General features: G+C 38.8%; 1 protein-coding gene across 10 annotated transcripts in view; it reads left to right on the top strand.

Annotated features, from left to right (window-relative positions):
* The window catches only part of TBC1D5 (TBC1 domain family member 5), a 246,171-nt gene that overhangs the window by 101,195 nt on the left and 122,402 nt on the right, over positions 1-22,574 (top strand). For all 10 annotated transcript variants that reach the window (XM_082193334.1, XM_082193336.1, XM_082193335.1 and 7 more), the window contains one exon: positions 11,863-11,929. In XM_082193334.1, coding sequence (XP_082049460.1) covers positions 11,863-11,929 — 67 coding nt within the window. The remainder of the gene's footprint in view (positions 1-11,862; positions 11,930-22,574) is intronic.

The following is a 22,574-nucleotide window of genomic DNA, read 5'->3' on the forward strand; positions in this document are numbered from 1 at the left end:
CCTTTGTAAGTAAATATTGAAATTCTCTCAAGGCTCATGCATGGTATTGCAGTATGAACATTCTATTTATAGCTGGTTTATATTTAAGCCCCTTACGCAAGAAGTAATATGTTGGTTTCATCATACTCTTGTTCTGTTTCTGGCTGTGTCTTGGAACAGTAAAAAATATATGCTTATCCTGAATTTCCAAGGTTGCCTCGTTTAACACTATTAGATTTTACTGGCCACATTGCTAAATTACTTTCTAAATTACACCACTTCCCTACATAGATCTCTTTACCAAGTCATTATAATGGAAAGATCCAGTGGAATATGTTATCAATCTCATTGCTCAGACATATCTTAAAGGTAAAAGGTAAAAGACCCCTGGACGGTTAAGTCCAGTCAAAGGCAACTATGGGGTGCGGCACTTATCTGGCTTTTCAGGCCTAGGGAGCTGGTGTTTGTCCACAAACAGCTTTGCAGGTCATGTGGCCAGCATGACTAAACCACTTCTGGCACAACAGAACACCGTGACGAGTGCCAGAGCACACACAAACGCCATTTACCTTCCCACTGCTGTGGTACCTATTTACCTACTCGCACTGGTGTGCTTTCGAACTACTAGGTTGGCAGAAGCTGGGACAGAGCAACGGGAGCACACCCCGTCACACGGATTCGAACTGCCAACCTTCTGATCAGCAAGCCTAAGAGGCTTAGTGGTCTAAAACCCACCTGACAGGTGTCTAGCCAACATCTGCCACAGGAAAGGAAATGTGAAAATCTCCCTAACAGTTTTTGTGCTACTGTTCCTTTAGTTAGGAAGTTCTTCCTTATTCTCAATGCAAATGTCCATGCTGGCTAGAATCTCTTTATTCCTATGGATAAAATATACAGATGTCCCTCTTCCTGCTCTCTATGATTTGGCCTCCTTTCATCTTTAAGGCTCAGCTGACATCATTTGCCTTTAAAGGTGTGGCGGGAATATAGCATACTATCCCCACTCACTTCTGTTTAGATGTGATTATACTGAAGCAGAACACTGATCCAACTAGCTCAATATTGTTTATACTGACTGGCAATGGCTCTCCTGATTTCAAACAGGGGTCTCTACCTGGAGATGCTGAGAATTGGATCTGGGACTTTCTGCATGTAAAGTAGATGCTCTGTCACTGAACTGTTTCCCCCATTCAAATCTCCTGTTACTATAAGATCCAAGCATATCTCTTTGACATAGGAACTGCTTCCAGTTTGGTCTGGTCTCATGCCACTACCAGAGGTCTGGAAATGAGTCAAATGGGCAACATATAAATAATAAAGTGCTTATTTGAGGAAAATCACACTAAAATGCTGATGAATTTTCATAAGGATTTTTTTAAATAAATCACAAATAGCTGCAAAATGTGGAGAATTTAATTTAAGATTGGGAAAAAGAGAAACAGAGAGAAGTGAAATTGACAGATCATTCTGTTGTTGAGAGCTATATATTGAATGATGGAGAAGTGAGGACAAGGGAATCTTTGTAGGTGAACAAACAAATTTTCAGCGTGAGTTGGTATCCTGATTAATTTAAATGACAGGCAGTTTTGTACCCTCCCCCCGTCCGTTTCTTGCAGTTAATGGGGAAGACCTTGGGAGTGACACAGCTTTGTGGCAGGGAACTGCTGAATCAGAATAAATGTGTACAAAAACACTTTATGTTAGAGTTACAAACTATGCAGTAATACACACATCTCATGTTTCCTTCCTAGCTAACCACCAATTATCAGAATGGCAGATCAGTTCGGGTCCCAGATGAATTTTTGAAATGTTTAACTGTCTTGCTTACTCAGATGATTCATTAGGTTGGGCAACATTTGTGTAGGTTTGATGATGAGCATATCATTTCTATCATGCACACATTGTCTACAGCAGACCAAACACTAGGATTGATTCTAACCTAATTAATTTGACAGAGCCAAAGTTTATTTATTAATTTTCTTAGCAGTCTTTGAACTGAATTTAGTTCTTAAGGTAACTTATTAAAAATAACAAATAATAGCTTTAAAGTTTAAGGCAACCACATTTATTAATATTGTAAATTAAAATATTAACATACAGCAAGGGAAAAAATCAACAAAATTAAAAAGTAGAGCTTCCACTTAATTAAATAAATCTTAGTTGATTAATTATATGAGTTTTAGTCAGTTACTCTGTTAATTGATTAAATTTGCACATGAAAAATAGTAATTTTAAAGAAAACAACAAACTTTGTTTCAACATTACACAATGTATAATTGAATGAGGGAAAGCTTCTTTTGAAAGATGTTCCTCACAATCTATAATTTTGGTAAGCATTATATTAAAAATAATTTTTAAAATTAACCTGCTTCCCAATTAACTGGGGATACGATTTTAGACTATAAAAATATTTTAATTTTTTTAACCTAACAAATTAATAAATATTATATTTTAACCCTACTTTAAAGGCATTTTGTATGTTCATCTTCAGATGTTCCTGAATAAAAGAAGCAAGCAGAAGGCCCTGTGAGGCTTTTTAAATAGCAAGTTAGAGTAATCTAACCTAGAGGTTACTAAGGTCTGGTTTCTGGAGAAGGAAAAGGGGAGTATGACCCTATGGCTCCTGCTTCATCTCTTTGTGGCTTTTGATAGCATAAGCCATGGCACACTGCTGCGTCTCTTCCATTAGTTGGAGTGGGTGGGCACTGTTTTATTGTGGTGGTGCTCCTGCTTAGGAGGTCCATTTCAGAGAGTAGCATGCTTCAGCATCTTTGTAGTTGGGAAGTTGTGCTATTTTCCCTCTAGTGCTATTCAACGTTTATATGAAGCCATTGGGGGGCGGTCTTAAGGAGATTTAGAGCACCAATGTCATCTGTATGCTGATTATATTCGGATCCAAGCCACTCTGAAAGTCCAATTGAAATGGGTTCACGTCTTAAAGCAGGGGACTGTTTAACACAGCTGGAGTACAGCAGGACACAAAGAAAGATATATATTTCTATAAGAAGTTTTCAATACCTTGTATTTTGCTTTCTTTTCTGATTAATATATTGGAAGCCAGATTTCCAGATACTTCCTGAAAATTCCACTTGTAATTATGCATGTCTGCAAAGAGGAGGGCTTAGCGCACTGAATCTAAAATTCACAATTCTCTGATCAAATTTTGCTGTTGTAATAAATTGAGAAAACTACACTCACACCATACTTGTTTTACAGTTCTGATTTAAGATATTTCCCAGAATTTCCACACAGATACCTGTGATTCAGCCCCATTTGACTAAATTTCTCTTAGTTTTGAGTAGACATGTATAAGATTGTACAGTGGTACCTTGGTTTACGAACTTAATCTGTTCAGGAAGTCTGTTCTTAAACCAAGGCGTGCTTTCCCATAGCAGTGGAGGACTCAATTTACGAATGGAACACACTCAACAGGAAGCAAAACATGCCCTTATTCCAAGGCAAAGTTCACAAGCCAAAACACCTACTTCCAGGTTTGCAGTGTTCTTAATCCAAGTTGTTCATAAACTAAGCTGTTCTTAAACCAAGGTACCACTGACTGTTAGCCTGCATCTAGCCCACGGAAGAGTGGTGGTTCTAGGTTATCATGCATTAGGCTGCCTTGCTAGTCTTGTATTCTGAAAAAAAAATGCATAGGAAGCTATTAGAACAACAAAAGGATATTTCTGCTAAAATAGCAAATTATCAATCCAGAAATAATTATAGATGTTGGGTAAGTATGTTAGAACACGCCTTATTGAATGTTTGTAGAAAGTTGTGTCACTCTGCCCTTGTAGTATGTTTTCTCCTTTAGCCGTGTGAAGTCTCAGCAGCTTCTCTGTGTTAGATTTTTCCTCCCGTCAAACAAGCTGTCATTTTGCACATCTATATGTCAATTTTGCTTTCCCACTTAACAATTCTTCTAGCTTCAGCTGCTGCAGATTTAGGCTGAGATCCAGAGGGGCACAGGCTACCGTCTGCATGCGCACCCAATTTTATTTTGAGTTTCCCTTGCAAAAGCTGCCCTTTCAATGTCTATAAATGACTATTTAAAACCCTCCGCGTTTAAAAAACAGTATGCGGATTTGGCAGAAGAATTGATTTAAAAGAAAACAACAGTTGCCTGGAAGTTAGGGTAAAATATTTCCCCAAAATTGATAATAGAACACTAATGTGTAAGTTTTACAATATCATATCGTTAGAATAAAATTCAAAACTTCACTCAATATGTAAATATTGTTAAGAATATTACATCTAAAATTCAAATCACACCTATGATAATAACAAAGTTATCGAAACATAATTAATTCTGATAATTTCAAATGGTATTCTACCTTATCTGCTTTTTATTGTATGTTCTGTATTAACTTGCTATTGTTTGCTTAATATGTTATTGTTTATTTTATTTCATTTGCTTTTATGAGTACCTGTGTTCTTTTGGCATTAGCAACTTTTGTATTTTTAAAGAAATACATTCCATATTTTAAAGTAGCCAAGTTGTGAAGGTAAAATAAGATAATGGAATAATTTTTCAGAAGGAAGGGGCTGGTCAGGTAGTTTGTAAAGCATTGGCAGCCAATTTGGAACTGGGGGTGTTCCGTAAGTGTCATCCCAGTATTAGGTGAACTCAAAGTGCTTTAGATTTGTGTCTGGTCATATTGAGTTCCCTTCACAGCCTCCATCCTTCCCTTCCTTCCCTATTGCTACCTCTACTTAGTGGCAGGGTAAGATCAATGGTCAATAGCTTGATTTGGCAATGCCTGTTTCAAATAGAGCCCAAAACAGTTTGTCATTCATTCTTTATGAGTATGGAATGGGAGGTACTGCACCAAAGGAATAAAGACTTAAGGATTTAAACTAAACTATCGGCTTAGTCATGCTGGCCACATGACCCGGAAGCTGTACCCTGGCTCCCTCAGCCAATAAAGCGAGATGAGCACCGCAACCCCAGAGTCGGTTACGACTGGACCTAATGGTCAGGGGTCCCTTTACCTTTACTTTATGGTTTAGCATTACATAAATTAGTTCCAAGAGCCTCTGACTTGGGTTAGCTAGAACTATTCTGGATTTCCAAGCTGAAATTGAATTGAATAGTCATGTGAACCTATGGCAGGGAAGAAGACCTTGTCAAGCAGAGAGTCTGTTGTATAAGCCGCTAAATGACATGATTTAATTTTATTTTTTTACAAGACTGAAGAGATCTTGGGTAAAGGCATGTTTAATATATACCGTACATACTAATGTATGCTGAGAATCTTTATCTGTAGTGTGTTAAAACAGAACCTGTTAAAAAGAGATGCTTTTTAAAATTTGATATTACAAATTTGAATTTATGATATAGAAAAGCCTGACTGTGTGGTCTGAAGTTGACATTCAAGATCAATTAAACTGCTGAAGAATGCTGCAGTATGAATTAAGCTGCAGTATGAATGCATACTGTCAAAATGCATTTGGCAATTTTAACAAGGGAATTATTCATATCTGTATAACGTTTATTTTCATTTTCATGAATTCAATAAAATTAAAGATTGGGTGAGAACTGAAGGCAGCAGTGCTCAGGTTATAAGGACACTCCTGCTCAAATGGTTGCAAGTATAATTGAGGTGAGAGCAGCACACCTTGTGCAGGTCTGCTGCCTCCATTTTGCTTGAACACTCGGCTCTTGACCAGCTGCTACCTTGACGCCTTGACCCCATCTCCAGGAACAAAAATACCTCAACTTGGAGTACTAAAGAGCTCCCATGAAGATTGGTGGGCTGTGGTAGGCTGCCCATATGGTGGCAAGTAACACTCAGTGTGTTTGTTCCTCCTTGGGAACTATGGACCAGACTCCAAGCCCCTTTATTCCCCAGTAGGCACTGACAATCTGTGTAGCATATCCAGCTGGATAGGTGGCCCTCTGGCATCTTTTACTCTTTCTCCTAAAATTGATTTTTTTTAATCCTTTGGGAAGGGGGACATGATAATAGTCAGAGAAGTAATGGCATTTATACACTTTGAGCATTTATTTCATATTTAATTTTGATTTTATTTTTATTACAATAATATTACACATTAGTACTCTGCCAGAAAAGTTGTTGTTTGTTTTCAGATCAAGCCCCAGCTCCTTTGTAAACACTTCACTATTTGTTGGTTATCAATTGCCTCCAATTTTCTGTATTTTTCAAAGGAAAATTTCCACAAACTGCTGTGCACCCTTATTTACTCTAATTTTCACTGCACTAATAGCAGCTCCTTACAAAGAATATTTTTTTGTTTTTTGTTTTTTTACAATGGCAGCTCCTAGTTCACATGCTTACAGTGTGACCCTAGGTATGTCTACAATAGAAGTAAGCACCATTGAATTCACTTAGGCTTACTCCTGGGTAAGTGTGTATAGAATTGCAGCCATAGTCTTCTTGCTTGACACAATTACCGTAATGCTCCAGGTTTTTCAGCTTCACAGTGTGTGCTGCAGTAGTGCTTGATGAAAACATATTTTACTTAAAATTGTGCAAATGAAGATATTAAATGTCTTAACTTTGAGTTAGTCAAGACCATTTTTTATTCGCAGAGTAAGCTAGAAGCTGAACTTCTCTCCTACCTTTTCGTTATGAAAAGCAGACTGTATTTCAAGAGGTGAACTTCAGCCATTGTTCTGTTTTTAAAGTTTGTTGTACATTTGTTAGTTTTGATTCCACCCCCCACCCCCCAAAAAAACTGTTGCAGGAACCAGCCACTATGACAAGGCGTCTATAGATCGAGAAGCAAGTGTTGCTGCACTAAAGCATGAAGGTGCAAATATTTTCACCCGCTTTTTGTTTCAGGCAGCCTCACCGCCTCCCACACACAGCATTTCACTTCAGCACTGTTTTAAATTGTAAAATACCTATATTGCTGTTTGGGCTTTTGGGTGGCTCAAAAAGTAGTTTTGTGTTACCTTTTGAGAAGGACGTGTGCCCCTCCAATCAAAAAATTATCTGTAGTACACATTGATGGGCAGCTCAGCCCTCCAAATCTTCATTCAGAATGAACTTAGTTAAACTGAATTATTTGCTCCGCAAAATCACCAAGATCAGCTCCAGCCATACTCCCAATGTCTTCGTTTGCTACACGACCTAAACAGCCATACCCCTCTGTGGACCTTGAAGACCCCTTTACAAACCCCTCAAATTTAAGGAGGCAATCAGGACGGCTGGAGCCAGTGTTTTTATTACACCCTAGAACGCTGCATCAGAACCTCAGGCCTCAAGTCCCTGGGAAATGAAGTTTCTGAGGGTCCTTAAGAAGAACTCAATCCCACTGAAAGTTCTTCCTCTTTGCACTATGGAGGCCTCCAAGCCATTCTTCTCTGCTGCCGCTGCCCAGTAGATTTGAACTGGAAGAGAAATGGGCAACTGTAGCTGGGACTGGTAAGTGCCAAGTCCATTAGGTGCCAGACATGCACTGTAGAGTGATTTTGGATTTGTATTGAGCATGAAACTTCTGAACTTCGGAAGTTAATTCTTGAGTTCCCATATATATATCTCACTACAGTTGCCTTGCTCATAGCTTTCAAACTTTGCAGTATTCAAATACAGTGCTGTCCTATATGAATTCAATGCTATGTTATTGAAAACCTGCCTTAAACTTTGGTACTTGATTATATCTGTGTTTGTTTTCATGAAAAATTACAACCTTTGCATGATGTCATAGGGTCCTGATTATTAATAGCTTGTGTTTTTCCCATTAGCAAATAAGATAAGATTTAAACTTCCAACAGCAGCAAACTCTTGTCATTACAGATTACACGACAGTAATCACTTAAATGATTTTTTCCCCTTTTAAAATTCTGAAATATGTTTTGCATTTTCACTTTGGGAAACTTCAGCAACTCCCTTGGAGTGTAATGTACTTCAATTTTTTGCAGCCTAATAATTATTTTATAAATATCAGAAGTGCAGTGCACTTAATTCTTTAGCTGAAGGCATTATATTCAGTTTCTGTACACTGCTTCGAGCTTGCTCCATTTAATCATTTTAAAAGCTTAGTTGGTGTAAATTGAATTTAACACTGTAGTTGCAAGGGTGTTATGTAAAAAGTCCAAAAGGAGCGCTTATGGCACAGGATCTTATTGATCTTAAACTCTCTAGCACCCTCTGTTGTCATGTACAAGCAATATCAAGTGTATTATCTTCTTTAACAACCGGATAGCCATCAGATTTATCAAAGTATGTTTGACGCAGATCTTTCAAATATGTACTTTGTCGTTTGCATAATTTAGCAAAAGTTACATTTTTTAACTAAATCAAGCTTTAGTTTCTATCTTACTGCGTTCATCAAATGGCGATATTTTGATTTGTTGTAGCCTTTGAAAAACACTCACTCTGTTTTGTGTGGGGTTTCTTTTAAAGAGATGCTCAAATTCTGCAGATTTCATATACATGAGCTTCAGGAGTAAAAATTGTCTGTTTTCTGTATACCCTGAAATTGTTACTGTACTGCTTCAAAACAGGAAGAACCTGAAATTGTCCGTACTAAAATTAAGAATTTATAACTGTATGGAACAGATGTTTTCATAAACATTTGCTATAATTAATTTCAACAGGGGGATTGGAGGAACAAAGCAGTTGCTCCCTTCTCTAAACTTAAATGCCTTTTTCCCATACAGCAAACCCAGAAATCTTTTCTTTAATACTGTTAATGAAATAAATTTACTTTCTGTTTGTTTTTTACAATGAAAAGGAAAACATTAATTTTGCATTGTATTCTTATCTTTGAAATCGTGGAAAAGCATTCTGTAAACAGTGACATTATTTATCTTAGATAATTCTTTTAAAAAAAATCAAACTGTTACATAAAGGGTCTCCTTACTACTATGTTAGTAGTATTATATAAAGAGGTAAAAATCATGGGACATATTACAGTATATGGAATAGTGTTGTATATTGAAGCTTTTTATGTTTTGCACCAGTATCTTATTTTTTTATTTTTTATTTTTTGGTGGGTGATATATTTTGAGGGAAATATCTGTTATCATTATTGCTGATTTTTTTTTTAATGAGTAAATGTGCTATATTCTAATAATATGTGTATTCTGGCCTCCAAGTTGTTGTTAATTGAATTTATACCCTACCTTATGACCTCAGCAATTTTCTTCCAAAGGCCATGATTCAGAAGAAGTACATATTAGCAACCACATTTGAATATTATGTTTACTGTTGCTACAGAGAGGGAAAAAATATCCACTTACCAGAATCTTCTTTACCATCTTTGATGGCAATTTATTTTCCTCACTATTTCTGCACTTTATAAAAATACCGCTTAATTGAGAGAGCATTTTTTTAAAAAAAAAAGTTTTAAAATAAGCACAGCCTAATTGTTCTACACCTGAAAGCTCTACTGCAGCTGCAAGAAATTTTGAGCAAACCAGTATTCTTGACTGATCTGTCATCTACAAAGTGTGCAAAGAAAAATAGGTAGCTGTCATTAAAATTACATTTCAGCTTTCAATAACCATTTAATGAGTAGTGTAATTATATAAGTATGGTACCTCAAGTACTTCACTCAATAATTAAAAAATAATCTCATCTTTAAAGTGAAAGCTCTAATTATTATTTGACTTAACCAGGACCACTGTTATGATCTCCAGTGGCATCTCAGAGTGTTTTGAAGGTATAAATTAAAGCTGAATAAATCATTAAATTATTAAGCTTTAAATATGCTAAAATAAAAGTATGTGGTATTTTAAAAATATGCTACTGCAATTTGTAACTTCATAATGTAAGCAAATTCTTCTCTATTACTTTTTTTCTTCTCAGAGATCACAAATTATGCACTTTTATATATATATATGCATATGATTTAGTCTTTAGAGCAGAAACTGGGGGTGATTATTACCAAGCATTAACCATGAAAACATGATTTAATGCGGTTCTAGTTTCTTAGCAGTAATGCATCATTTTATTTTTAGGCTGGGAAGATAGAAATTTGAACTACAAAACATTTTGTCATTCAAAGCAAAATCCCTTTTCTCATATTTTCCATTTGTACAAATATTGTCAGCCAGCCACCTGGCGTATAGGGTTACAAAGTGCGGTCATATCTAGTCTTAGCTGAAAGAGTGGTCATATCTAATCTTAGCTTAAATAAATGAATATCATTTCTTTCTCTGCATGATCCCATATTTAACCACCAAAGTATGTGGATAAGTGTTTGTGCGCTACACGCTTTCACCATATGGTAATTGACATGATTGCAGCACTTCTAAGCAACTGCACCTATGACTGCGGAAATCACTTCAATTTTAACATATGTATCATAAAACATTGCACATTTCTGCATGTGATTCTGTATCCCATGGCTAGAATTGCATGCCACAATATATTAATTGGCATTCAGAAGAACATGCATGGCGATCTCATAACAAGGTATTGGTGTTGACAGACCAGAAACATATAATAGTGACTACTCTAATCCCTATTCATGGAGGCAGTACCATTTTATCTTGGGCCCACAAAATTTCACTGCTTATGCCTGCATCAATAAGCCCTTGTATTTTTGGCAGAAGATAAGCCAAAACCGAAGCTCCTGCAGCCAATCAGAAGCCCCGTCGGACGTTTGGCTTCCAAAAATAGTTTGCAAACCGGAACTGTTTGCAGCGACCGGGAGCCAAAACGTTTGAGCACTAAGCTGTTTGAAAACCAAGGTACAACTGTGCTTATCGGATAGAGAGCTGATCAAGAATATAAAACTCAATTTATTGGGAAATAGAGTGTGAACGGCCTCGGTCCAGTATACCTGAAGGAGCGTCTCCACCCCCATCAGTCTGCCCGGACGCTGAGGTCCAGCGCCGAGGGCCTTCTGGCGGTTCCCTCATTGCGAGAAGCAAAGCTACAGGGAACCAGGCAGAGGGCCTTCTCGGTAGTGGCGCCCGCCCTGTGGAACACCCTTCCAGCAGATGTCAAAGCGATAAACAACTACCTGACATTCAGGAGACATCTTAAGGCAGCCCTGTTCAGGGAAGTTTTTAACGTGTGATATTTTACTGTATTTTTGGTTTTTATGGAAGCCGCCCAGAGTGGCTGGGGAGGCCCAGCAAGATGGGCGGGGTATAAATAATAAATTATTATTATTATTATTATGAACCTATAGGAATAATAAGTCCCATTTCACTCAGTGGGGCTTATTTCTGGGTAGACCCGGACTCCTTCTGTTATGGCTTCCCCCAAGAACCATTGGAACTGTAGTTTACTAAGAGGCCGAGAATGGTTAGGAGACCCCTATTTCTCTCCCAGAGCTACAGTTTGCAGCATGGTTTAAGAATCAACCCCTCTTCCCATGGAACTCTGGAAATTATAGTTCCGTAAGTAGAATAGGGTTCTTCCAGCACCCTAGTTAGCAAACTAAATTTCCCAGAATTCTTCATGGGAAGCCATAGCTGTTTAAAGTGGTATGATAAATATCATGTCGATATGGGATTGTATTGCATGGCACCACAACCACACTTTGGGGTCTAATTTTATATCTTGGATTTTACATAAATTGCGCTAAATCATGCCTTTTCTTGGATGCCTAAGAAATTTATGAATGGTTCACACACACATGTCTTGGTGTCTTATAGCTGAATTTGTGGCAAAATTTTGTTACTTTGATCTTTGATTATCACTTCTTGCCTAGTCATTAAGTGATGTCCATGCATGTGTAAACCAGCTGCTAGACCCTTCATAGTTGGGGCTCAACCAGTGCATCTCCTCTGAATTTTTTTCCTTCACATTGATGAACTTAATCCATACATTTTGAGAGACAGATTGCATCAGGGTTGATTCAACTCCCAGTGGTCCAGTCTTACTGTGCAAAGAGCTGGTACTTCTGTACATCCATGCCACTCTCCTTTAACCTGCTAAAAACCTCCATTTATCTTCCTAGATATGTCAAATGAAAATGGAAGACTGCATCATACTTCGGATTCTGATGGAACATTTCTTTCATATAGGTGAGAGTTTCTCATGCTTTCTGGCTTTTGAGAACTAAAATTCCAGTTCAACAACATATGAAATCATTTTTGTCAGCATTTAATTTGAATTTCTTCCTTTAACTTACTTTTGCGAAAAGCCCTGTGCTAGTCTCTGGTGTGACTCCAGAGACTGGAGGACATTTCAGGAAATACTGTATGCTGAAGTCACACCAGTGATTGGAACAGATTTCATGGTGTGTGGTATTTTCATTTGAAGGAAGCTCTCTCTCTCTACCACTCCATTTTTGGGTTAAAGTGTTTTTGTCTTTCCTAGAATCCTCACTCTGGAATTATCAGCATTTCCTGGCAAATTGTTCTTCTTTCATGGCTAGTCACAGAAATTAGGATCAGCTTTTATTTGTACTTGTCTGCCTAGAGCTACTTAGTTTACTTGGACTATTTTAAATTCCATATTAACTCAACACAAATAATTTTTAGACCTGTGATCATGGCTGGCTCCATGTTTGAGAGCATAGTGTCCTCTAACAGGTCCCCCATCCTGTCAATGGCACATGCAGGCTTTCCCGGCTACAGTAGCACCACTCAAAATACTGCTGGGTTGCTGAGTCTAGGACAGGCATGACCAAAAGTGGCCCTTCAGATGTTTTGGGACTACAATTTCCACCATACCTGGTCCTGTTAGCTAGGGATGATGGGAGTTGTAGGCCAATAACATCTGGAGGGCCAAGTTTGGCCATGCCTGGTCTAGGAAGTAATTTAATTTCCCACAATTAAAGCAGTGCTGGATCAGGAGCATTGTAGGTAAAAGGTAAAGGTACCCCTGCCCGTACGGGCCAGTCTTGACAGACTCTAGGGTTGTGCGCTCATCTCACTCTAGAGGCCGGGAGCCGGCGCCGTCCGCAGACACTTCTGGGTCACATGGCCAGTGTGACATCGCTGCTCTGGCGAGCCTGCACCAGCACAACACACGGAACGCCGTTTACCTTCCTGCTATAAAGTGGTACCTATTTATCTACTTGCGCTTTTAAGGGTGCTTTCGAACTGCTAGGTAGGCAGGAGCTGGGACCGAAAGACGGGAGCTCACCCCACCATGGGGATTCAAACCGCCGCCCATACGATCGGCAAGTCCTAGGCACTGTGGTTTGATTGGATTGTCAGTACCTTGCCAAAGTACAGAGGACCTGTCAAGAATTACCTGTCCTGATGCCAGCTCTGCCTATCATATGAACCTGAACTGCAATCCAATAAAGCCATGAGTTACTCATTGACTGTTGACTATGCTGAAGTTTGGTGTTTTCAGAATTACAATTGTTTGCAATGGCTGAAGGCCTTCTGCTGGAGTATCATAAGCCCTGGTTTTACTTGAAGGTGGCATGTAACACTTGAGATTGGGGTCTTGGTATGAGTAACCTCAACCGTTGATGCCTGGTTATGCAGTTTTCATAAAATTTTAGTGATGAATGCAATATTGAATAAGTGTTTTGAAGTTCCTGGACAGAAAAACTAGAAGAATCCATGAACACTGAGCATCTGTTGAACATCCAACAGATTTGTAGCATATGTTAGTTGACCTCTGAGAAAAGTTTTGTCTTTTACAAGAACATTGTTTCTATGAGAACAGGAATTCACAAACTGAATAGCTTCCTTGACTTCTCTATTTTTTAAAAAATATTTTCTGTATTAGCTTCCAAAGGAGAAAACAAGAGTTATGGTCTTGCCATCTTCAAGCATAGATTACTCTTTTGTCAAGAAGTAGAGACTCCAAAATATAAGTGACCATAGGACTCTTAAATAGAGATGTAGAAGTTATTTGATAGACAGATGAGTGACAGGATAAAACAGCACACATTGAATTTTGTTGGTTTAACAGTAGGTCTCATAGCACTTGATATGTATAATTAATGTCAAATTGGGTCCAACTTTCTGGATAATCAGAAAATAGAGACTTAGCCTCCCCCCAATCTAAATACTGCTGATTGCCACATAGTCAGGTGCCATAGCCTCAAGGCTTCTTGGTTACAAGATCGCTGAATAATAATTGTGCTTTGAAAGTAAGTGATAAAGAACGACTTTGCTAAAATAATACTAAACTATTTTTATCATAAATCAGAGCCGGCCATTATTGCAGCACAGTATTAATTTATTGGTACAATTAGAAAGCGAAAATGATTGAGCTAGGTCATATGGTATATTAAAGAAGAAGAAGAAAGCCTTGGCTTTTAATAGTTGGCAGACCCGACACTGCTATTAAGTAGCATTACAGTATTTAAGGTGTGAAATGAATATTTTATTCTCAGTAAGAAGTAGCTCCAAACATATAATGAGGCTAGCTGCAAATTGTTTGGCTCTAAGTTCTAAATTACATTGCAAAGAACAGACAAGAACTTCATGAGCAAAAATGTGTGAATGTTAAACTAAAATATAGTTGTGGAAAAACGTAATGGCTTAGAAAAAAGGAATTGACCAATAATCCATAACAGTGTCACCACAGCAACAGAAAATATATTGAAAATGTTTCTTTTCAAATTGATATATAATAAAGTCAAACTAGGAAGAAGATATAGCTACAGTCATTTATGTATATGTAAATCTCATTGATTTCAGTGGAATTTGTGAACGTGCAACCCTGTACAGGGTTTTAACAAAACAAAAGCAAACCAGGAACACCTGTATTAAAAAAACCAAGAAACACCCCCCCACACACACACACACATAACAGCTAAATGGCCAGGGGAAATAAAAAAGGTCTTTGCTTATGAGTAGAAATATATCAACCTCTGTCAAGTCAACCAAGTTCTCGTTGGAAGCCAACACGGAAAAATCCATCTTGTGGGTCTTCACGCACAGACATCAACCTCTGAGGGCAGGGGGACCTGAAGAAGACCCTCTCAGGAATATATTGAGAGTTGGCAAACTGCTGGTAGAAGAGGCGGATTGCTAATACTTGTAATCGAAAGTATTACATTTGTTATAGGTGTGTGATTGCTAGAACCTCTAAATACAAAGCACAGTTAATAATTTGAGGAAATGAACTATCTCTTTTAATGACAATTTTTGCCCTTGATACTTCCTGAGAATCGTAATTCTCTTAGTCAGCAAACCGTGGGCTCCATCCTTAATGTTGGCAATACGGTGCCACTAGAAAGTAGAAAGACTGTCTTTCTCTCCTTCCCAAGGGCAGCTGACCTTCTCCTCGCCAAAGAGTTGAACCTCTTGCCAGCACATATGACTACAGACTATTACATTAATCTGTTTAGCCGCAGTACCAGCTGCTTGCATGTTTTTAATTATCTTATTAGATGATATAACAGTGACCTATGAAATAAAATTGAAGGTGAGCATTTTTAACTTCTTTTATTTAACAGCTTTCCCCCAAAATATATACTAATGAATAACTGATTGGGGAGATGGGCAATTAGGCTTTTGTTTTTTACTCTGTAGAATCTAATTTTGAGGACAAAATAACTTAACTTTCTTTAAGGATTTTCTAACTACTATTAATTATATTTCACGTGTAACATGTATAAGTATTAACATTAATATCCCTTGTTTTACTGAGTTATGATTTTGATGCATTATTTTGCATAATAGTCTACTAAATATTGACACCTCATGCTTTACTTAATAAAATTTTGTTTCCAAATTATTTTTCATCCTATTTCCTTGAAAATGGTTTACTAGCTTAATGTTGCTCATTTAAATTGTGCCCGTATCATCCAAGTTAATAGTGCTTTGCAGAACTCTGTAAGAAAGACTTGTAACAGAGGATGCTCAAGCTAATATGGATCTTCTTAAGATAATCTTTCTAGGATCAGGCAAATAAACAATGTGTATATAAGGTGAGAGGGGTAGATCAAGGCAGAAATTGGTGACTGAATGGCGCAGCAGGCTTTCTACTTGCTTCTAGTTGGGGGTTGATTGTTTCACTCTTGTTCTAGCACTGTAAGGATGATTTTTTTAGAAGTTCTTTCTGATACCACTTAAGCATTATTTTCCAAGTCCGCCTCATAACCAGTTCACATGTAACTCTAAGTCAAACCATGGCTAAGTGTGAAAAAGCAAGTACACAGGCAGTCAGAGGAAAAATCATGGGGGCTTTGCTCCTCACGTAGTCTTGTTGCTACCTAGAACTTAGACTAGCTTGGCTTCGTACTACATCTAAACTCAGTTTTGTGGTTTGTCCTTGCTCCAAGCAAGCCACAAGTGTTGAGCCAAGAACAAGCCCCAGCTACAGTTTGAGTGAGACAAACCATAAGACTGGGTTTGAATGCAACACTCAGCCAAACTATGGCTTAGTTGCTTTTCTTTTCTTTCTGCTTACTCATTCACACTTCAACATCATGGTTTGTCTTAGTGTTACATGAGTTTCAAGGAAAAAAAGAAAAAAAGTAAGAGAGGACCTGCTTCTTGAGTGTCTCAACAATGGGTCTCAGTGTTTTTCAATCAAGGATCGCTTATGCAACTGAATGCTAGCACATGTGAATGGAACTGTATTCATAATTATGTATATCCTTGCTGAGTAGATCCACTTGGTTTGCAAACCAGACTGAAAGCAATATGGTGTTTTCCTCTATTTTCTTAAAAGTGGAAGTGTTCCTGGAAATATTGTGGTCTTTATTTTGAAGGGAAATGAGCCATAAAAAATTGTATATGGCTCCTTTTGCTTTCCCTTCAACCCTGCTCCTGGTGCAATGATCACAGCCATGTTCATTTTTAGGGGGCAGGAGTAGTAGAACCCTTCTATTTTAGGGTGCTGTTTGTTTCAGAGTGCTACAGCTTAGGCAGGGGCAAAGCCAATAGATGTTTCTCCTCTCTACCTGTTTTATGTTTCCCTGTCCCGTATAACCTTTTATGCTGGGTGACTAAGGGGTCGTCAGGTTTCTCTGTAGATCTAGATTTGTCACTTCCTTACAGCAAGTCCCCATGGAGATTTTTGCTCTGCTGGTTGTACATTGTCACAACCATCCACATTGGACTAGGCAGGGATTATTGCCAGCATGGGTCTTTCCCCTCCACTTTGTGGACCACAGCTTTCCACTTTTGCTTGCTTCTTAAAACCTGTGGTCCACAGAGTGGAGGAGAGCGATCTATGCTGGTTGTATAATTAGGAAGAGGACTGTATGCTACATCACCCATGTCACAGTATAAACACAAATTTCAAGCTGAAGAGAGAAGTGCTTGAGTTTTGGCATGTTTGTTGGAGGAATTACTCTTTCTGTCTCTCCCTTGTCCATATTTATTAAATTATTGCAGTATTTCCCTCCCAATTAAATGGACAGATTTAGTCTACAATTCTGAATTATCTCCAGGTGCATCAGAGAATGATTCTGTTTTATGAAACACCTGTTCAGCATATTGCAATAAAATTAGATAATAATGTTAGCACAAAGAAGAGCTCTAACAAAAAAGCAGACTTTGGAAAGGGTTAAGAACATAAGAAGAGACTACTGGATCAGGCCAGTGACCCATGTAGTCCAGTATCCTGTTCTCACAGTGGCTAACCAGGTGCCTATGGGAAGCCTGCAAGCAGGACGCAAGCACAAGAGCATTCTGCCCTTCTGTGGTTTCTAGCAGCTGGTATTCAGAAGCATACTGCCCCTGACTGTGGAGGCAGAGCATAGCCATTGTGGCTAGTGGCTACTGGTAGCCATGACTTCCTTGAATTTCTGTTATCCTCTTTTAAAGCCATCCAAGTTGGTAGCCATCCCTGCCTCCTGTGGGAGTGAATGCCATAGTTTAACTATGTGCTATGTGAAGAAGTACTTTATTTTGCCTGTCCTCCAAAATTCAGCTTTATTGGATGTCCGAAAGCTCTAGTGTTGTGAAAGAGGATGAAACCCTTTTCTTGAACCATTTTCTCCACGCCATGCATAATTTTATATATCTCTATCGTGTCACCTTCTACTGGTCTCTTATCAGAACCAAAAAGCCCCCAGTGCTTCAGCCTTTCCTCATGGGGAAGTTTCTGCTTGATCATTTTGGCTGCCCTTTTCTGAATCTTTCCCAACTCTACAATATCCTTTCTGAGGTGAGGCAGCCAGAACTGTACACAGTATTTGAAATGTGGCCATACCACAGATTTTTCCTAATGACCCCAGCATGGATTTTGTGTTTTCCACACCTGCTGCACACTCAGTCAACATCTTCACTGCAACCCCAAGGTCTCGTTCCTGGTCAGTCACTGCCAGTTTAGACCTCATAAGCGTATATGTGAAATTAGGGTTTTTTTGCTCTGACAGTCATCACTTTACTTTAGTTTACACTGAATCACATTTGCCTTTTCCTCGCCCATTCACTGAGTTTGAAGAGGTCCTTTTGGAGCTCTTCACAATCCACTTCTGTTTTAATGACCCTGAACAATTTAGTATCATCAGCACTTTCTACATTCCTCCATTGGAAAAAACTGTCCTGGTCTCTGCTTCCTGTTACTTACCCCATTCAAACAAGAGGACTTCTCTTATATTGCCTTCTTATAATTCTAGTGGGTTCTAGTAACTTCAGTCACAGACATGTGAGAAATGGCAGACCTTGAAATATCCATTCATGTGTGCAGTATGATTGACTCTGTCTCCTGCCTTAATGGGATATTAGTGGATGAAACAAAGGTCAGAGACAGAAGACAGTATGAGCAGCCCACCTTGTGCCACCATATGTGTTGTTGTTCACTTTCTGCTATTGTGGTCAATCACATAGTTGTTGCTCCCTTGCTTAGAACCCGAGTACGGAGTAGATCCAGGAGAGACTTGGTTTCTATGATCCAGGAGAGACTTGGCTTCTATGAACAGGACATGCAGGGAGCCAAATAAGTACTTTGGTCTTAAGAATCTTAAGAATCTTCTCCTTCTAGGACAAGCAGAGATGGCAGGAACCAGTTCCTACACGCAACACCTCTGCATGGAAAGAGCTAAAGAGCTGCTTCTTGCCTTTGACCTTTAATATTGTCAACAGAGGGAAAGAACCAGAAAACTGGAGCAGTTGCCTCTTCATTTCTTATTTCTACAAACTACTTTAGTGGAAGCATTCATGGAAGTTTTTCCAAGAAGCAAAAAATAGTATTAAAAAATAGTAAATAGAAAAATAATAATTGGTGTTTTGGAGTCATTTCGCTTCTGCAGCTATAATTTCAAAACAGCTCCATTTATTCTGATAAATCCCACCATTCCTTTAATATCTTATGTGCTTTATGTTAATGTCTTTGTCGTGGGTTTTTAAAGTTTAACAAGTACCATCTCACACACACAGATGGCCATTGTTCATTACTAAAGTGAGTGTGAATTAAAATATTTATTAAAAGTTCTTAAGCACAGTGGGCCTAAGTAATGCACTGCAATAATGCTATCAGGATTCATTTAAACTCCAAGCTCAAATCATCTTTGTGCCAGCGTGACTGAAATTGACAGATAAATGGCACCATGCTTCTGGTGGTGTTGAGTTGTGCTTTTTCAGATCTTAATCATGCTGGCACTTCCTCCTTGGAGAGTGAAACTAGTCCATAAGGTTTTTAGTGACCTAAAAGCAAGAACATCTGCTGCAGAACCACAAGCAAGTTGTTGGCCAAGTTTAGTAGTTCGGGAATCTGCAGATGATTGCAAATACTAGAATTTTAGTTTCAAGTATCCTGTAGCAGACAAAGGTGCCATAATCTTTCAGTAACTCTGTGGTTAATAGATTTTAAAGTTATTTTTCTTTTTATCAGAGAATAGTGTTTGCAACTATTGCATCACATGACACTATTCAAACAATTTGTCTATTTCACCCATTTCTTTTGCTTTACATGTGTGGTGGTGTTTATCTGAGTTCCATCTATCAACCCCACCTGCTGTTGGTGAGACGTTCCTTAGTAGGTCTGGCCACAACACACACATTTGTGCACTTTTAAAACTCACTTTCTGTGCAAATCTGAAATATCAGAACATTTGTATCTTGAAAATAAAAATGCCACATGCACAGGTAAACAAATATATGTGCATATGCCCACAATGGATCTCAACAATCTGGAATTTAGGGAGAATTGGGAAGTAGTCCTTGAGGGGAGAGGGATTTGGGGGTGCAACACACAGTGCCGTTACATCTCATCAAGTGCAGCCCACTAGCATAGATGAGAAACATTGAAATAGAATTCAGTTGAAAGTTCCCATGTGTGAACTAATGTGCACAAAAGGGCACATGGAAAATCAGATCTGTGCGCATTAACACAGAGATGTGAAAGCACCCTGAGCCCTGGTCTTCAAGTACCTGACTTAAGAGTAAAGTTAAAGCCAGAGCTATGATCCATAAATGAGTGGTTTAGACAGCAGGCAGTAGGAATCCCTCAGGTCCTAAATACCTGCAGCTTTCATTTTTCATTTAGTGAACTTCTCCTGCTTCAGCTTATTCCTTTCAAATAAGTCCTTTGTATCTCCATAATTCGTTCTTCCCTTTTTCCTAGTAACCAGGATCCATGATGTCAGGGAAGAGTTAGAGTTAGGAGATTCCAGTTTCCCAGAGGGAGAAAGCATTCCCCAAGGGGGGGAGGAGAGCAGTGAATTGAAGAGAAGAGAGCAACAGGAACAACAGGGAGGGACCAGCTGTTCCCAGGAAAGGCAAGGGTTAAGTTCTAGCTCAGATTCGGAGGAGGGGAGATACAAGCCAGCTTTAGCCAGGAGGTTAGAAAAAAGAGCGGGAAAGCGAAGGGAAGGGCGCCTTCGCCATTTTGAGAGTGGCTGGTCATGGAGAAGCAGAGCTCAAAAGGTATCTGAAAGAAGTGACTCTGAGGAATAATAAAGAACCGTTTATAAGATTGTTTTGTTAATACGCAATAAAAAGTTATAAAAGAACAAGAAACGTTTGTGTGGTGATCTGAAGAGGACAACGACCAGTCCTGACACATATTTCCTGTGGTGGGTTCATCTGTGATCAGGTAGTCCCTAAAAGTTATTTTCTGCACAAATACAGCTAAACAAGTTGTGTAGATGTTCACCCTCCTCCCTCAATAGCAAATAGAAATGTGAAAACTTTGCTAAAAGGCTGAGGCATGTCTCGTGCTATGCAGGACTTAAAACCAAGCACTTATTAATAATAATAAAGCATTATCTTAATTCTGCACATGCCTATTCAGAAGGAAGTCCCATTGTGTTTAATGAGACTTAATCCCAGGTAAGTTTGTACAGGATTGGCAATGAGAAAAATTGGTTATTGAGCCTTAACAGTTGTATCTTCATAGGGCTAGCAGGACATTGCTGACTTCTCATGGTAAGCATGAGGTTGTTGGGCCAGGGGTGTGGGGTCAAAGAAGCAGCAATCTCTCTCTAATATTGTGCTTCCATGGCAGCCATTCTGTGACTGACTCTGGCTTAACCCTCAAAATTCAAAATTGTTGCTCACTTGTCCAAAGATGTTGGCAACCCATTGTCTGTTGTTAGCATCCAGCACATTAACTGGTTTGGGGACTACATCTTGTTGATTTGTGAACGTATAAAGTTTTAGTGTCTTACAGTGCAATCCTGTGTATGTTTACTCATAAGTGGATTATATTGTGTTCAGTATTGCTTGCTCCCTAGTGTGTTTAGGTCATACTATCAGATTCAATTCTGATCCCATGCCCTACATTTGTGACAATGGGGCAAAAGTAGTTCCAGTTTGATTCCTGTTTGGCTCTTTGGCTACCATTGATATAGAAAGGTGGAAGCTGACAATGTGGTAGTCTTCAGATTTATATTGGACTACAGCTTCCATGAGCCCCAGCCACATGGCCAATGGCCAGGTATGATGGGAGTCATAGCCAAAATATTTCAAGGGCAGCATATTGGCTTTCTCTGTTCTGGATATTTGCACCCTTTATCTGAATGGAGTGAAATGCCCATCACTGTCAATCAGATGAGAAATGTCAATTTAAGAAAAAATAAATTAAAATAGATGCTTCATTACCTCTACACTCAACCCTTGACAACCATATGCTGAACATTGATACTTAAAAGCCACTTTGCTCTTTGCTGTTTATTAAATTCCTCTGCCAAAAATTCAAGACTTCTAAGCACTGGAGAACCAGAGAGACTAGCTGAGTGATCTATTGCAGGGGAGCATGGGGCACAGATTCTATAGGAAGCAATTCCCTTACTCAAATCCCTGGTGACTCATGGTGGTCAGGGTGGGAGATGTGAGTGGCCTCCCCTGTTTCATTTCTCTCCCTGCTCCCCCCCCCATTGACAGCAATGGATGGGAATAAATTATGCCAGCTCCAGAACTGACATGGTTTAGAGGCTTCTTGTGGAGCCTTTTGGGAGAGTGAAGGGGCTTAGGAACCTGCAGAGCTGTCGTGTCCTCTGACACACCTTCAGAATGTCCTGTTTTGACCCCTACCACCCACAGGACATTGCTACTGGGACAGCGGCATCAGTGAAGCTTTTCACTGCTGTCCTGGAGATGTGCCATTCTGCCGGCAGACAGCCGCCATCTCTACCATGGAGTGGTTCTTCTCGATTCTATGGCCCCTCACCTGCCTTCTCATAGAGCATGAGATTATTTTAACTTGTCAGATTGTTTTTGTATATGAGGAATAACTAGTTTCTTCTTCCTAAATGTACACATATGAAAATTATGAAATGGCCACATAATAAAAATACCAGGGATACTTAAATGATATATTGGATAATTTTTAATTTTGCTAGATGGTTGTATGGCTTTG

The sequence above is a fragment of the Podarcis vaucheri genome (genome assembly GCF_965113315.1).
Source record: "Podarcis vaucheri genome assembly, chromosome: 12".
Lineage (NCBI taxonomy): Eukaryota > Metazoa > Chordata > Lepidosauria > Squamata > Lacertidae > Podarcis > Podarcis vaucheri.